Source organism: Lutra lutra, chromosome 4 (assembly GCF_902655055.1).
Source record: "Lutra lutra chromosome 4, mLutLut1.2, whole genome shotgun sequence".
Taxonomy (NCBI): domain Eukaryota; kingdom Metazoa; phylum Chordata; class Mammalia; order Carnivora; family Mustelidae; genus Lutra; species Lutra lutra.
Genome location: NC_062281.1, coordinates 1,179,066 through 1,195,784, shown reverse-complemented (window position 1 = coordinate 1,195,784; position 16,719 = coordinate 1,179,066). Strand labels below are relative to the sequence as shown.

Here is a 16,719-nt window from a genome sequence, read left to right as displayed (position 1 = left end):
GGGAGGGGCGCTGCCCTGCTCCTGCACCTGATGGCTCCGCAGTGTCAGCTGGGCCAAGCCCACTCCCCGCAGCCCCACTGGCACCTGCCCCTTCCCTGCTCAGAGGAACCTCCCAGGGTGCAGTCCTCTCCCGTCCACTCCTCCTGGGGCTCCCACCGTCTTCACCAGACCCCTCCACCGGTCCTTCCCCTGTCTCACCTCCTCCAGGACCCAGGGCTGGGGCTCTGCCCACCCCCTTCCTCGCCCCCACTCTGCAGGCCTCTGCACCCCCCGCTGCGCTGGCTTCGGCCCACCAGGATGGCCCCAGCTTGTCCAATTCCTGGTCTGTCCCCGCCTGCTGGAATAGGCACACAGTAGGTGCTTAATCAATACTTTGAAGTGAATGAAGGAGTCCCCTCCCACTGTCATGGCCAATTGTCCTGGAGCCGGGGCAGCGGGGCCGGGGGGTCCCTGTGAGGGTCCATGGGGGCTGAGCTTGAATCTGGGGGGCCCCAGGCCTGGGGGCTCTTGAATCTGGGGGGCTCCGGGTCCGTGGCTAGACTTCAGGGCTCAGGGACTGCTGAATAAGTGGCAGGCCCAGGAAGTGACGGCGGAGCTGGTCTTGCAGCCAGAGCGGGGGGGGGGGGGGGGGGGGGGGGGGGGAGGCTGTCCCTGTCCCCTCTAGTGCGAGGGACAGCCCAGCTGCTCACCTCTGGGGCTGGCTCAGACCTCCCACAGGCTTGCTTCCCAGAAGAGCTAGCAAGGAGGCCTCCCAGGCTCCGCGGGGGTCTGGGGACAGGCTGGCTACTTCTTGTGGCTCACACTGCCCCAAGTCCCCAGACCCTGGGCCAGGCAGTCCCAAGCGTGGCCACAGACGGGTGGTTCGACCCTCCCTGGGACCCAGAAGGGGCCATCAGCCCCAGGCTTGGGGTCCTGTCCGGTAGACAGATGGGTCGCCCAGCCTGGGGCCCCTGTCGCTGAGCCCTTCCGGGCCCCATCCAGGCTGCTCCTAGGCCCCACCTGGGGAAGCCCCCCGGGCACAGGGCCTCCAACCCAGCGCAGCAGGTAAAGGGCCCACCTGAGGCAGAGGCTGGGCTTCCTGAGGGGTGGGTGGGCCTGGAGAAGGCCCTGCCCAGAGCCACGTGCTGAAGAGCAAGGCCTCTGGGCCTCCTGCTGGCACCGAGGCGCCGGGCTGGGGCTGACGAGGTCAGGAGTCCAGGGCAGGTGGTGGGGGCTGCGGGCTCCTGGGGTCACACAGAAGCAAGCAGACAGTGGGTGACTGAGGGCAACACTGCCCTTCGGTGGCCGGCGTCGAGGCCGCATGGCCAGGACGGGAGGTGCAGGGACCGGGACAGACAAAACCCGCGGGGTCCGTGTGTGTGGTCGCAGGCGTGTGCACTGGCCCATGTGTGCGCGTCTGTGCGCTCTCACGCGTGCATACCCGCGTGTGTGCGCACCTGTGGAGGGGTCGGGGGCTGTGGTTTGCACATCTCAGCCTATGCACGTGGCCGTGTCTGCACGCACACGCCTGTCTGTTTCTGTTGCCCAGACCTGTGCCTGCGGTCCTGCGCGTGCCTCTCCTCGAGGGGGAAGCTGGGAAGAGGACACCTTGGCCTTGTGCTTGGCCACCCTAGGAGCTGGCTATAAATAGGGAACCGGGGTGGGGGGGGCCTTTGGACAGGCACGGGCCCCAGGAGACTGGGCTGGAGTGGCCTGGAGACGCTGGGCTGCAGACAGAAGTGTGGTGTCCCCGCACGCAGCAGCCCTGTGGCCCGTCTAGGGCCAGCAGCTGGGAGCTGGATACCTGGAACCCCTAACCAGCTGGGGGATGAGGGGCAGCTGGGCTGGGTGCGGTGTGCGTCTGTCTGGGCTGTAGGGAGCCTGGCAGGCGAGGAGGACAAAGCTAGGCTGTGGGTTCTGTGTGGGACTCGGGGGCCTGGAGGGACGTTGGCCCCAGAGGCTGCAGGGCAGAGGGACAGCTGGGGTGGGATGGGGTACGGGGGTGCCCGGAGGGGACTCCCAGGGCTCCACTAGGAGCTGGGGTGGCCACAGCCCAGCCTCTAGGAGTTGTAGCGAGTACAGCTGTGGTAGGCGCTGGCGTGGGACAGTGGCCTCCGGCCAGGGACAGCTGCTGTGCGGGGGTGGCCACACAGGGCCCGAGTGTGTGGGGGGCATGTCCAGTGCACGCGGCTTCAGTGTGTACATCTGTGTTCGGGTTGGGGTGCACACGTCAAGCACATGCGTGAGGCCCTGTCCCCCCACAGCACAGCCCCTTCACAGTCTCTGGTCTGCGGCCGCCCACAGGAGTCCTCCTGCCCCCCGCCCCACCAGGTTGCCCGCCCTGCAGCAGGCGAACCAAGACCCCTACCTCCTCCCCCTGCACTCAGCAGTCCAACCTGCCATCTCCCTCGGGGCTCTGAGCCAGGGCGCTCATCTTGGTCCCTGCTGGGGTCCCTGCCACCAGGCACAGAGGAGGGACTCTCAGAAGAATGAGTGGACGCCTGCGGGGTGAGGGGCACGGAGACAGGAGGGAGGGCCGGACCCCTCAGAAAGAAGCATCCCGGCGCCTCCGCTAGGAAGTCAGAGCCTGGGCCGTGGGAGCCGAGGGGCTGAGGCGGGGGTGCCCCCATGGCCCCCCACACCGTCCCTGCGGGCCGCTCTGCACTCATAGACACACGGACTCCCGGAGGACCCTCTCTCCTGGCGGCAGACAGAACCCCCTCCTTAGCCCGGGGCCGGCCCCTCCCCAGGGGTGCCGGCCCGCTGGGGGCTGTGCTGGGCGAGCAGAGGCTCCGGCGGCGGCGGCGGGGTGGGGGGCGGCCAGGGGAGGGCCCCGCAGAGCCCTCGGACTGTGAGTTGGACTGTGAGCTGGGGGCCGGGGCTCAGCCGGTGCGCGCAGGAGAGCTCAGAAGCCAGAGGTGTTTCCCCACAAAAAGATCTGCCTCTAAACACAAAAATCTCCCCCGCCCCGCCCCCCCGCAATGACTCCCAGCCTCCGGGCTCCTTCTCTCCTGGGCAAGAGAAGGGCGGGGTTCGGGTGGGGGAGGAAGGAAGGAAAAAGAGAGAGAGGGGAGGAAGCAGAGACGCTAGAACAGGACAAGGACACCAAGCCCGGCTGCGGAGAAGCCACCGCGGGCTGCGGGCCAGTTGTGGGGACCCTCCTTCTGGGGCTCCAGAGCCCAACCCAGGCTCGGGCACGCAGGGCTCCAGGAGGCCTGGCGGGCCTGAGCGCAGCTCCCTGCCTGCCACTGGCTCCTCATAGGGCCAGCCGTGGGGCCCAGCGACCCTGGCCGGCCTCGGTCCTCGATGCGCCTGGTGCCTGCATTCTCCGCCAGGAGGAAGATTCCCAGGTGGGTCTTCTGGTGGCAACAGTGAAAACTAAGGGGTCCTCGTCCAACCCTGGCCGGCAGACTCCACCCATGCCCAAAAGGACACGGGCCTCCGGGGATCCTGAGTCCGGGGGTCCCCTTCCTGAGGCTGGCTGGGACCTGCTGAGCTGGCTGCCCCCCATCAAGCTGCTGGCCCCCCACCTGGTGCTTGAGCTCATCCCCGCCTCCCCCCATTTCTATCTCTCTCAGCACCAGCGTTTGTGCCCCCCAGATGTGCGGCCTCTTGCTCTTCCCTCCCCGGGGGCTCGAAATCTCAGCCCCGGGGTCCGGGAATTTTGCTGAAAGCCCCAGAGACCCCACAGTCTTGATACCAGTTTTATTCTAAAGCCAAAGGGGAGGCGGCCACTGTCACCTCTTCTCTGGGTCAGACGGGGACAGCAAGCCCAGCTCGGGTCGGCGCCCACAGAGACGGGCCGCCATCCTAGCACCGAGGACGAGCTTTCACTGTCTCCAGATGGAAACGTGCCGGCGCCCCTTGCAGCCCAGCTCAGTAAACGTGCACACAGTGGACCTTCACCGTCCTCCGTCCCTTGGTGAAGAGGTGACAAGTCCCCTAAGTCCTGCAACTGCCACGGACCCTTTAGGGTGAGAGACCTCTAGAGGTCCTGCTCCTCCCCGGCGACCCGCAGCCCGGCCTCCGCCCTTCAGAAGACAGAGGCCAGGCCACCCCTTGCGGTGGGACTGTGGGCTCAGAAGGCATGGGGACAAGTACCGGCCACTGCCCCTTAGAGGGAGCCTGGGGCCACCACCCTGAGGCCTTCCTCCCCACCGGGCAACCGGGGGAAGGTGCCTGTAGGTCCCACCAGCTGGCCACAGCCTTGTTTACAACTCTGGTCAGAGTCTCTCTGGTGGCCCAAGCGGGTCACCCAGAGCTAAGGCAGGGCCCTGGTCACGGGCCTCCTTTTCTATCTGGGGAGAAACGGCAAAAATGAAAGCCACAGAAAAACCAACCAGGCTCCAGTGACGTTGGATCTAAACGGATTTATTTTTTGTGTGTGTGTTTTTCCCCCTTTCCTCGGCTTCATAGCAAATGAAAAAATTATCCAACAAAACGCAACAACACAAGAAAACTTTCAACGACTTAGAGTGTCTCCCACTCAGAGCACTGGGCAGGAGCAGGCCTGGAAGGAGCACAGGACCCACTGGAGGCCAGAGGCCTGGCGGGCCTGCAGGGACCCCGGCCAGTGGCGGCTTCCTCCTCCCCACTGGCTAGTCCAAAGCGCCACTGGGCCTTTTTTTTTTTTTTTAAGATTGCACAAACAAAACGAAACACAATTTAAATTAAAATAAAAACACTTTCTTCACTTGCCCCCATGCCAGGAGGTTCAGTCTGAAACCTCCTCTTTAAAAAAAAAAATTTTTTTTTTTTGCTAGAAATACTGTGCATTACTTTTTTTTTTCTTCCACTTCTCTTGAAGGTTAAAATAAGATACATTTCCCCGGGACTCATAAATACGATCTGGTGCATAGAGAAATAGCAGGGGAGTCCGGGCCAGCCCCCACCCTCAGAGCGGCGACCCCCAGCCCCATCCCCACCCCCCTCCCCCCGTGAGTACAGCAGGGCAGCAGGACTGAACACGGCATAGATAATATCCCTCGGCTTCAATCTCTAGGGACGCCCGCGGCAGGGCGGGGGGCAGGCGGGCAGGCAGGGACCGGACCCCCCCCCCCCCCCCCCCCCGAGCGAGCGAGCGAGCGACACATGCTGGGACACGCGGACGTCCGAGAGTGGACCCCGGCCGGGAACGAGGGAACTTCCTCCGGGGTTTTCTTAACTAATCACCGAGCAAAAGAAACAGAAATGCTTCGAAAATAAAGTCGCTTTAAAAAGGAGTCGTAGAAACGGGCAAGGAAGGGGAGGCCGCGAGAAGGCCGGCCCGCGGCGGCGTCGGGGCCGGGGAGCCGCGCGCCGCGGCCGGGCAGGCGGACGCCGGGGAGGAAGCCGGCTCCGGCCCCGCTTGGCCGGGAAGGCCCGCGCTCCGTGCGCGGAGGGGGCGCGGCCCCGTCCCGGACCGCGAGCCGGGAAGGCGCGGGGCGCCCGGCGGGCAGGGGCCTCCAGTGGGTGGCGGGGCGGCGCGCGCTCGGCCCGGGCGGTCACAGGAAGAAGTCGGGTGCGCCCTTGGCCCCGCCGGGCCCGGCCTGCGGCGGCGAGGACTCCCGCGGGAAGCCGGCCCCGCCCGCGCCCCCGGGGCCGCCCCGGCCCGCCAGCTTCTCGTATTTCTCCTTGTACAGGTCCCGCTCCTTGGCCAGGCGCCCCACCTCCAGCTTCAGCTGCTCCACCTGGCTCTGGAGCTGGCACTTCTCGCTCTCCAGAATGTGCCGCTGCTGCACGCGCTTGAAGCGGCACGACTGCGCGTAGCCGCGGTTTTTGAGCGTGCGCCGCTTCTGCTTCAGCCGGATGACCTCCTCCTTGCTGAAGCCGCGGAGCTGCCGGTTCAGCTCGCGCACCGACATGGACACCAGCTGGTCGTCGGAGAAGCGCTCCTCCAGGCGCACGTGGTGGCCCGCGCCGCCGCCGCCGTGGTGGCCCGCGCCCGCGTGGTGGTGGTGGTGGTGGTGGTGGGCGGCGTGGTGCGCGCCGTGGTGGTGGCCGGTGCCCATGTCGTCCGCGCCGCCGCCGCCCCCGAAGCCCTGGCCCCGGAAAGCCTCGTAGGCCGCGGCGGCCGCCGGGTGGTGCGCGCCGTGGTGCCCCGCGTGGTGGCCGCTGCCGATGAGCGCCTCCACCGCGTCCTCGGGCGTCAGGTTGAGCGCCTCGGGGTTCAGGTGGTGCTGGTAGCCGCTCATCCAGTACAGATCCTCCAGCGCCGGCTTCCCCGAGGCGCCCCCGACGGCGCCCGGGCCCCCGCCCGTCGGCCCCGCGGTGGCCCCGGCCTGCGCCGCGCCGCTGCCGCCCCCCGCGCCGCCGCCGGTGCCCGGGCTGGGCGCGCAGAAGCTGGGCGAGGAGGGCACGGAGGAGCAGGGCGTGCTGAGCGGCGTCGAGGACAGCGAGCCGGGCGGCAGGCGGTGGCAGAAGCGCTCGGCCTCGGGCGGCTCCTTCTTCACCTCGAACTTCATCAGGTCGAAGTCGTTGACGTACTCGATGGCCAGCGGGCTGCTGGGCAGTTCGGCGCCCATCGCCAGCTCCGCGGCCATCGCCCAGGGGCCCCGGCCCCGCTGTCGCGCCCGGCTGCGCCTCGACGGGAGGCGGCGGCGGCGGCGGGGGGTGGGGGGAGCCGCGGGCCTCTCCCCCCGCGTCACTCCCCACCCGCGGCGGGTCTCGGCGGGGGCGGCGCCCAGACGCGCAGGGAAAAGTTTCGCGCGGCCAACTTGAGGGCGACCGCGGGGGACGCCGCCGCTCGGGCTTCTCCGGCGGCCCCGGCCGCACCCCGGGGGGCGCAGGCCGGCCCCGCTCCCTGTCCCCGCGTCGGCGGCCAGGCGGGTGGCCAGGCGGGTGGCAGGGAGGCCGCCGCCTCGGGCCGCTCGCGCTCCCCGCGCTCCGCCCGCGTCCGGCCGGCCCCGCCTCCACGCCCGAGCGCCGCGCCGCGCGCTCCCCTTTATAGAGCAGGGCGCTCGGGCCCGCCTTCCTGGGAGGGGCGCGAGCCCTCAGGCCAATCGGAGCCCCAGACCCACCGCCCTCATTTGCCTATCCCCATGGCAACCCGGAGCCCAGCTGTCAATCTCCTGCGGGGAACAGCTGTGGGAAGGGGTGATGACCCGCAGCCCGCGAGAGGAGTGGGCAGGGCCCTCTGGTGGCCGCCGCGGGGGACTGCACGCGCAGAGGGCGCGGGGCCGAGGGGTGCGGAGAAGGCGCCGCGCAGGGGGCACGGAGCTCCGCCTGAGGCCCCCAGGGCTCCGCGTCCGCGACGGGGAGGCCGGGGAGTCTCGGGGAGCCGACGGGGCCGCTCGGTGCCTCGCTGTCCCCGCCGCCCCGCGCGCCGTGACCCCGCAGCCCCGGGAGCGTGACGGCGCCGGGACCTTCCGGCCTGCGGACACCGGGGCCACGGCGCGGCTCAGGCGGGCGCGGCTCGGGGAGTGCCGGTTATTTTTAGCCGCGCGGTCCGGGCGAGTTCAGGAATTTAGTCAACAAAGTTGCTGGCACCTCGGTCGGCGGCTGCACCGCGGGGCGCAGGTGGGGGGGCCGGGCGGGGTGGACACTGGGCGCGCACGGCTGTGCAGCGGGGCGCGCTCGCGGAGCAGGGGACACGACCTCTCCGGGGTGGGCGGAGCCGGGAGGCGCCGCGCCTCGCGTCGGCATCGCAGGAGTGCTTGGGGACCCCCGGATTTTCCATACTGCTGTTCTAGGACTTCGGGTAACAAATTCCATCTTATATATAACCATCCGTGCATGGAAAGAAAATTCTGGAAGAACCTGGGCAGGAAGTCACTAGGGCAGTTTGTTTTTGTCTTGTTCTGGGCATAAATGCCGTTATTATAACAAAAATTCATACAAGTGGGACTGAAACCTCACTTCCTAAGATGTCATGGGGTGGCCCAGCCCGCACTGTCGCCTTCCTCCTCACCTCCACAACCCTCCCCGTAGGGCTGTGCTGGGCAGGCAGGGTCAGGCCCACCACCAGGACCCTCCTGCCCTTGCCGGGACAGCTCAGCCAGAGGCAGAAGCAAGGCCCTGGCCACGCTTGCGCTCCAGGCTAAGTGGGTTGCCAGTTGCCCTGCAGGGTTTGACCCCCACGCCGCGTTCAGACGGAGGTCACACTCAGCCACCACCAAGTCTAGCTAAAGTGGGGACAGGTTCCCCTACATCCGGCCCCCAGATGTGCTGTTCGAGGATGCTGGGCCCTGCCCTCCATCACACGCTCACCGGGCACACAGCGCTTTGTCCCCGCGCCCACACCTTCATTCACTGCCCGGAGAAGGGGCGGCCTGGGGAAAGCAGGGCACCTGTGTCCCCAACCGGCTCAGACACTGGCCTTGGAGTCAGACTAGCCAGCAGGCTTGCCTCAGCTCTCGGCCGCTCAGGAGTCTCAGAAGCAGGGGCCCCCAGGGGAGGCCCCCAGCCCTCAGCTTCTTGCTGGGATTTGGGAGCACAGCAAGGCAAGGGTTATTGAGTGAGAGCAAAGCGAAGTTTATTGAGTGACAGTCTGAAGTTCCCAGAGAGGGAGGGAACCTGAGAGGGCTGCCCGCCCTGCTGCCCTCCCTGCTGCCCTCCCTGTCCGGTCCCCATCGCCCCTGCGGCCTCCGCCAGCTCTCCTCCTGCCAGTCGTGGTCGGGCCGGTGGGAAAGGGCACCAGGGTCACTGCCCGCAGGTTCTTGAACCCAGGGAAGGTGCTGGCCTTTCTGGGCTCCCTCCTGCTCAGCCAGGGCTGGGGAGCAGAGGCCGTGGGGCCCGGGGCTCACCCTCCTATTGGCCGCAGGAAAAGCGGACGGGCGTGCCGCGGGCCCTCACAGCCAGAGCAGCGCTGTCCCCTCGGCCCCCTCGACAGCCCATCTGTGCCCAGAAGACGAGCATCCTGGTTCCGCGCTGCCCCGGAAAGTGTGCGTTCCCACGCCACACCTGCATGCCAGTCCTCGCTTGACCCAGCAGGTGTCCGCGGGGCCCACCCCCTGGCTCGCCATTATACGTGCCCCACAAATCTTTAGAGTTCCTGGTGCACGGCCTTGGTGTCATCCTCTGGTAAGGTGGCCCAGAGACAGACCTGTGGTGGAAAGCAAGCCGGTGGCAGTGGGAGGATGGAACGTGGCTTCTCATTCCGTGCCTGGGGTCCGTGCTGGGTGGGTGTGTCCCAAGGCTGAGCCCCACAGCTGGGAGTTCCTGGAGACAGGGGCAGTGGGGCAGGGGTGGCCGGAGCCACTGGGAGTGTCTTGGGGCCCCGGCCGAGCTGGGTCTGGGCACAGCCTGCACGCGGTCGCTCCCATGGGCTCCCCGGGCTGCCCCGCAGCACATGGCTAGGCCCGAGAGCAGCAGGGGGCGGGTGCCTGGCATTTTTGAGGGGGCCTCGCCAGCCGAGACGCGGCGGCCTGCCCACGGCCGTAGCCCAGGTGCAGGAACACGACTCGGTCCGGGCATCTATGCGGGGCTGGCAGAGCGCAAGTGCGTTGAGGGCAGAAATAAGCCACGTGGTAACCCACCGGCCGGCCTCGCAGCGTGTCGGCACTCCTGTCGGGACAGACTGCCCCGAGTCCAGCGACTTAACCCACACGGGCTCCGTCCCGGCGTCTGTGGCCTGCAGGCCTCGATGGCCGGCCCAGCCGCCTGCGCTGGTCTCGCAGGCGGTGAAGCAGCTCGCAGCTCCCCAGCTGCAGGCCTGGCCCTTTCCGAGTCGGAGGCACCCCGGCCCCAGCTGCCTGGTGGTCCCCTCCTGACCCCGAAGCTGCCCCCCTGGGCTGCAGGACAGCCTCTGGAGACTTCCATCTGCGGGGGACAGTCGGCCAGGTTCTGGGCCTGGAAGGGGTCCCAGGTCGTGGCTATCTCAGTGGGAGCCCCGGGAGGTGAGAGGCCGGCAGGGGTGCTGGGAGGAGCTGGCTGCAGGGTGTGGGGCATCCCCCGCAGGCCCACGGGGGAGCTCAGGCAGGAGCCGCCGGCGCCTCGCTTGTCCTAGGCCAAGGGCACTGCCTGGCGCTCGGGACCCACGATGCTAACTACGGCTCTGGTAGGGAGTGTGGTGCTGCACCGGGTCTGGACGGGTCACTGTTGTCCAGTCCCCGCTGCTCAGGGGTCCCATCTCCCACCACACCCCCTTTCTGGGCTCAGTGACAGCAGGGCCCAGTGCCCTCCCTGCTTAGAATGAGGCAGCCACTGCGTGCCAGGCACACTCTGGGGGGTGCCCACGACAGGGGGCAGGTACTTCCTTGGGGAACGGCCTCAGGCCGGGAAGCCCATCCCACCAGGGACACTCCCCCAGTCCCAGGTGAGGCCAGGCCCACCCCGCCCCAGTCCACGCCTACCCCTTCGCTGCTCTCACGTCAGGTGCCTCCCTTCACCCTGAGGGCGCCCCGGCTTACAGCTTAGACGGGGACAACGGGTCTAAGGTCTCCAACGCCCACTTGTCTGGGGCCCAGCCCCTCCCCTCCAGCTCAAAGGGTCAGCAGAGGGTCTCCCCCCTGCTGCGAGGTCTGAGCTGGGCCACCAGCCCTGCCGTTCTGCTGGCTGCCTGACCCTAGGCCTTAGCTGGACAGCTGTCCCTGCCCCGGCCACAGCAGGCAGCGGGCCAGCCAGTGCGAGGGGGCCCCGGCCCGGCTGCCACCTCACATGGGGCTCCCCGCCCTCGTGTGGCCCATCTCTGAGAGTCTCCACGACCTGCCACACCAGGGCAGTCCATGGACAGGCATGGACCTGTGGCCAGAGACATAGGCTCCAGGAGAGGGGGCGGCCCCTCCCTGGTCTGGGGGACCCGTGCTGTGCCCTCTGCGAAGGCCACATGCTCTGCCTGGAGCCCAGTCAGCCTCAGCCGGCAGCTTGATCTGTCTGGGTTGGTGCGAGGTGACCAGCACCTTCATCCCTGAGGGTCTCTGCTGGCCTGCGCCTGACACGGGAAGCCCAGAGTGTCCCCCTACACCACCCTGGGCTGCCCAGGAGCCCGGACTCTGACCAGGCAGAACCCAGGCCGACAAGGTCCCCAGATGGGTCGCAGGGAGTGTGGGGGAGCCGGGCCCCCACCCAGAACAGGGCAGCCACTGGCCCGGCCTCTCCTGCTTCCCAGAGTGCCAGCCCTCCCCGAGCCTTCCATGCTGGCCCACGGTGGTCAGACCTGCTGCTTCCGGGTGCTGGGCTTCACGTGGGGCCTGTGCGTGCCGCGTGGCTTGGAGCAGTCAGGAGACCGGGCTGAGCGTGGTGCTGGGAGGGGCAGGCCCCCCGGTGGCTGTCCTGCACGCAGTGACCCAGCTGTCCAGCCGACCGTGGGGCACCCACCCACCATGCACACAGCTGTCCACTCTGCAGCCCGGGCTGCGCGTCCCCGTCCACTGTGAAGGGAAGAGCAGGAAGGTCGGGAGGAGGTGAGGGTCTGAAGGGGCCACAGCTCAGATCAGGCCGGACCAATAACCACATCTCCAGCCATCTGTCTGTCTGTCCAGGCAGAGGAGGGAGAACTGACCCCCAGCCTTGTGGGGGGGGGGGTCACGGTGGAAATGGCAAGGATGCCCTGAGGGAGGAAGGGGCAGGAGATGGGCCCATGGCCTGGACTCCTGCCCCAGGGACTGGCAGCTGTGGGGTCCCCCACTGTCGGTGCCCCACCCAGACCCCACAGCCCCTGCCCCACTCCCCCGAGGGCCCAGCCCACAGCGGGGACCCCACTGCTCACTGAGGGGGAGTCCCTTTCCTTCCAGCCGGGGCTGACTCCGGACCCACCACGCCGCCAAATCAGCGGCAGTGGCCTCGAGCACACGTCTCGGGCCTCTGGGGACGTCCACCTGGGGTCGCAGGCGGGGCGGGGGCAGCAGCAACCATAGCTGACTGTGAACTCCTGTTCCACCTCACTGGTCACCGGCTGCCACAGATGCTGGCCTGTCCCCTTGCCGTGAACCAGCCCCGTCCTTGCCACCTCTGGAGCTGGACAGGGATGGCCCCCATCAGTCAGGGAGCGGTGGGGCGCAGGACCTCTCCCCGCTCCCTGTCAGTGTCTCGGGGGGGCTGGAGTGTCTGCCCGTCCGATGTGGGCTGGGCCCAGGAGGGCTCTGCTCTGGCCAGTGGGCCCCTCAGGGATGTGGTGTGGGCGGACGCCTGCACTCTCCCCATTGTGCTGGCCCCTGCAAGCCAGGGCTCCAAGGGACAGGCAGAGGGCCGTCACGCAGCAGACCTGACTGCAGGCTGACACGTGGGGCTGGCAGCCAGGTGAGGAGGAAGGCGTGGGGACACACTCAGGTGTGGAGTGACCGGGGGTGAGAGGGGAAATCCCCAGATTGTCCCTGTGCCCCTCCGATCCCTGGCCCTGGCCTCCCAGGGTCCCTGTCAGCCCAGACCCTGTCCTGGGCCCCTCAGCGGAGGCTACAACCCTCTGCCAGGCCTCCCCGGGTCCGTCCAGCAATGCAGATTCCGCCAGTTTCCCTCTGTCCCTTTCCCTGGCCCAGCCCCTCGCCCGAGACACCCAGAGGAGGGGTTGGGGACAGAACCTCAGCTTGGGGGCCCCGCTGGGCCCATCGGGTCCGACGCGCTCCTTGGCACCCCCACCCCAGGCCTCTCACTACAAGGCACGTGGGCTTGGCCATGGTGGGGAGGCTGTCCCCAACCCTCTGAGCCATTTCCGGGAGGCAGGGAGGAGGGCCGATGTTCCTGCCCAGAGACCCTGTAGCCGCCATGAATTGTGCAGCCAGCCCTTCCTCTCCCGCGGGGTACCCCATTCTTCTCTTGGGGTCTGTGGGCAGCGTGTGCCCCCCAACCCCTGCGAGCTGGTGCAGACAGGGCTGGACAGCGGCGCGACGGCACTCAGAACAGCCAAGCAGACACAGGGCAGAACCTTTATTGCTGAACATAAAACACCCACCAGGGAGCCGGGCAGGAGTCCTGGGGGTAGTGGGGGGAGGGATTTGCATGGCACAGCCGCTCTCACACCCACAGTGGGCACAGGCCTGAGGGCGCGGGGTGGGGGTGGGCGGAAGGTGGGTGTGCAGAGGGGCGGGCTGGCTGGGCAGAGCCCGGCCCAAGGACGAGGCGAGGCCCTGGGCACACACGGTCACGGAAGGCTGAGAGCCGGGTGGCCAAAGCAACAACCCGGGAGATCCCGGGGGGACTCGGTGGCAGGCGGCCCCTCCTCTGGGGCAGGGGCAGGCAGAGCCTCCTTCCTCTCCAGGAACAAGGGGCTGAGGTAGGCACGGGCTGGCCCCCGGGGCCCTCACAGACGGGGTTTGATGTGCAGAGTTTTCCCTGTTCCGAGAAGGGAAAAGGTAAGGTGCCAGGAACCACACCCCCCGCGCCGTCCCCACCGCCCCTGCCAGGGAGGAGCGCCTCTCCTGCCAAAGCTTCTGGGTCAGGATGCGGGAAACTCCGTCCAGCACCCCCCTGCCTGCCCCGGCGTCCGGGGAGCCCCAGCAAGCCGCCGGTGGGGCTATAAATGCCAGGTGCGAGCCGTCTGCACGCTGGCCCCATGACGCGCCACACTCACACCTGCAGCGGGCCTGCCGGACGCACACGTGGCGGCTCCGGGGCCTGTGAGCGGCGGGCAGGAGAGGGGCGGAGGGACCTGGGGCCCTGCGCACAGGGACAGGGCCTAGGGGCAGGGAGGGCTTCCCAAAGAAGAGCAGGGCGCCTGAGGACAGAAACCCACCTCCAAGGGGGTTTCCTGCCCCGCACAGCCCACGCTCACTGGGACTGCATGCCTCTCCTCAGCTATGAATGCTCCAGGCCACCTCTCAGGCTGCCATCCCCATGGACCACAGGTGCCTCCTCGTGGCTGCCCTGGGGCACGGCACCCTCTATGTTCCCTGTGAGCCGGCCTCACCTCCTGGGCCACCCACGGTGGGACTGAGGGCTCCAGTCACCTGTTGGCCAGGCCAGAGCCCAGAGGCCAGCGGGCCAGGGCTCCAGGCTGGCACACTTCACTGGCCTCTGCCTGCTGGCCACGGCCCCTACTGGGGGGCTGCCTGGGGATGTGCAGCCCAGCCTGCTGCCCCAGAGCCCTCCCAGGCCCACCTCCTCCAGCACCTGCAGCTCCCAGCCCCGGCCCGGTCGGAGGGGGCCGAGTAGGAGTCAAAGACCACCAAGGCCTCGGAGGCCAGTGGGGATCTCCGCGCCCCATCCTGGGCCTGGCCCACCCTGCCGGCCTCCACGGACGCTGGGCTTGGCTGCCTCGGGGTGGGGGGTGGGAAGGAGGGGGCCACCTGCGGCCTCCCCACTGCAGGGGGGCTGTGCAAGGGGGAGGGGGCAGAAGTAGCTGGTGCCCTGGTGCCAGGCCAGTAGGCAGAGGGCCCGACCACAGCTTCATGCCCTGAAGGGGGGCTGCGCATAGGCGCCGGGTCCGGGCCCCTTGGAGGCAGGCGTTTGAGCGAGCTCAGCGGAGCCGTTCGAGAAGGCTGTGGCAAGCATCTTCCATTAACGTTACGACCGTGAAATATGACAGTAAGATGATAGCCGTATGGTCGCAAATTTGCAGCCCGCCGAGCTGCGTGGGGTTTATCGTCACTCAAACGCGCGGAGAGCTGTAAAATGTTTACAGAAAGGGTCGTTTGCAGCCATAAAATCCTCTTTTCTCTCCTAAACAAGGCTGAGTGGAGCCATTTACCGAGCCCCAAATGTTCACTGGGGGGGGGGGAACATCTGTTTTCTCCAGGAGCGCGCGGTGATCTTCCAGAACAAATTAACAGAAATGGGTGCTTTCTAATTAAATCAGCCCTCGGCTGGGGTGGTCTGCACGGCAGCCGCCGCCGTGCTCACACCTTGGCCGGCTCTGGCCCCGTGGGCGGGAGGTGTGCACCTGCCACCCGGGCTGGGGCTCACAAACCATCCAGGCCCCACCTGGGAATTCTGCCTCGGTGGGTCTGAGATGGGCACTGGAAAAAGAGCCCCTGGCTGTGCCATACTGGGCCCTGAGGGGCCAAGCTGCCTACCTGAGTCCTTGGTTGGGGGGCTCCTGGGGGTCCGGGCCCTGGGCTGGCCTCCTGGGCTCGGCGAGGACTGCAGGGAGATGAAGGAAGGCAGCTTGGAGAGGCTGCCGGAGCCCGTCGTCGCCGAGGCAGCCTCCTCCTGGAGAGACAGCTCCTCCTGGTCCAAGGACAGGGAGGGGGAAGAGGAGGAGGAGGGAGAGGGGGAGGAGGGGGAGGGGATGGGAGAGGAGGAGGAGAGGCGGGAGGAGGGAGAGGGAGAGGAGGGAGGCTTTGACGACAGGGGAGAGCCCGAGGCTGCAGCTAACACCCGTGGGGAGGAAGGAGGGGAGGCCGAGCCAGCAGCCACGGAGGTAGGGGAGCTGGGCGTCTGTCTGGTGGGGCGCTGGGCAGCCGAGGCCTTCCTGCGGGAAAGGAAGGGGAGCAGAAGCATGAGGGTGAGTGGCTGCTCGGCAGGCTGGGGTCCAGAGGGCACTAGCCGACCAGCTGTGCAGCACCTGTCCCAGCAGCCACGGGGCATCGGGGCATCGCCATCCAGGTCTGAGGCCAGCCCTCGGTCACTAAGGACAGGCTGGTGACGACATGGGACCTCTGGCATGAGGCAGCTGGGGCGAGCCTGGCCGGTAAGACCCGGCTCCACACGGACCCTGTCCTCTTGCGCCAGAGGGCCTGCTCCCGGGACAGGTGAGCACGACGTGGGGTCCCAGCTGTGAGCATCACCCAGGATCCTCCCTTTCCTGGGGCATGGGAGTGGGGTAGCCAGAGACCCCACCTTCCTCCGTGGGGCAGGGACTGGGTAGTCCCACAAAGGCCGGTCTGGGCCAGGGATGTCCTCAGCTCTGTTCACCCTGGGGATGTGGGCTGGGGGGCCTCTGGAGGTGACATGATACTCAACCTTGAACTGAGATTTCTTTTTGGGTCTGAAACTGTAAGAGCTGGGAAGGGGCACAGAGGCTCCCCGCCGGGGTCCTGAGCATCTCCAAGAGCAGGGAGGGACTGCTTCCAGCCCACCCCTGGGGCTTCCACATGCACCCCTCCACTGTCCCTGTCACCTGGGTCCGTGGCTGGAGGAGGTCCTGCTCCTGGGGGGCGCGCTGCCGGGCTCCAGGGTGGGAGTGGGCCGCCGGCCAAGGCGCTTCTGGCTGCGGTGCAGCAGCTGGCACTGGGCGCCCCGGGGGCAGAGGCCCCTGCGCGAGAAGTCAGGGCACAGCAACGTGTGCTTCTTCTTGCACTGTGGGGGAGACGCGCAGCTGGGGGAGCCCGGCAAGACCCCTGTGCCGCGTGGGCTGGCCCTGTCCGCTCTGCCCCCCAGGGGCCAAGGCCCCCAGCCCAGGGCAGCCTGCACTCCCTCCCATCCACGCCCCCTAAGCCATCAGAAGGGTGAGGGCCAGCACTGCCCAGCTGGGCCCTTGGCCTGGATGGAAGGCAGGGACCACGGGTGGCCTGGGCAGGGGGTCTTCCGGCTGGGATGGGGATTCCTGGGACACGAATCCCTCCTCCGGGCTGCAGATGGGGTTGTGGGGGGGGGGCCTCCACGCCCAGGGGACCTTACCGCATGGGGTTTAGGCTTCAAGCCCAGGGGTACCCAGGTCGGCCGAGGCCAGCACACACCCGATCCACCACACCTGTCATGGTGGCTAATTATACCCAGTTTGGGGTGCGCTGTCCAGCAGGTGCTAGGGGCAACACGAGGCCTCGCTCTGCCCACGGCCCATAGGGAGCCACGAAGCTCTGCCCATGGCCCGCCTTGCCTTGGCCCACCCGCTTCCGGGAGCAGGAGCAGTAGGGAGTGATGGGCCCAACTCTCCAGGCCTGCTCCGTACCCATTTCCTGCCTGAGGCCCCTCCAGGAGAGGGGTGCTCGGCTCTCCATCCACCCCTGC

The 16,719-nt window shown here is 67.8% G+C and overlaps 2 protein-coding genes across 2 annotated transcripts in view; both read right to left on the bottom strand.

The window, feature by feature from the left end:
* Nucleotides 1-4,329: 4,329 nt before the first annotated feature.
* On the bottom strand, nt 4,330-6,866 carry MAFA (MAF bZIP transcription factor A). The gene has a single exon (XM_047728356.1). The coding sequence runs from the start codon at nt 6,498-6,500 to the stop codon at nt 5,463-5,465; it is 1,038 nt and encodes a 345-aa protein (XP_047584312.1). The 5' UTR covers nt 6,501-6,866; the 3' UTR covers nt 4,330-5,462.
* Nucleotides 6,867-12,740: 5,874 nt separating this feature from the next.
* ZC3H3 (zinc finger CCCH-type containing 3) overlaps nt 12,741-16,719 on the bottom strand; it is an 82,117-nt gene continuing 78,138 nt past the window's right edge. Inside the window, exons 10-12 of the mRNA XM_047726294.1 lie at nt 15,890-16,068; nt 14,844-15,241; nt 12,741-13,164 (exon numbers count right to left, since the gene is read on the bottom strand). Coding sequence (XP_047582250.1) covers nt 13,133-13,164; nt 14,844-15,241; nt 15,890-16,068 — 609 coding nt within the window. The 3' untranslated portion in view covers nt 12,741-13,132. The remainder of the gene's footprint in view (nt 13,165-14,843; nt 15,242-15,889; nt 16,069-16,719) is intronic.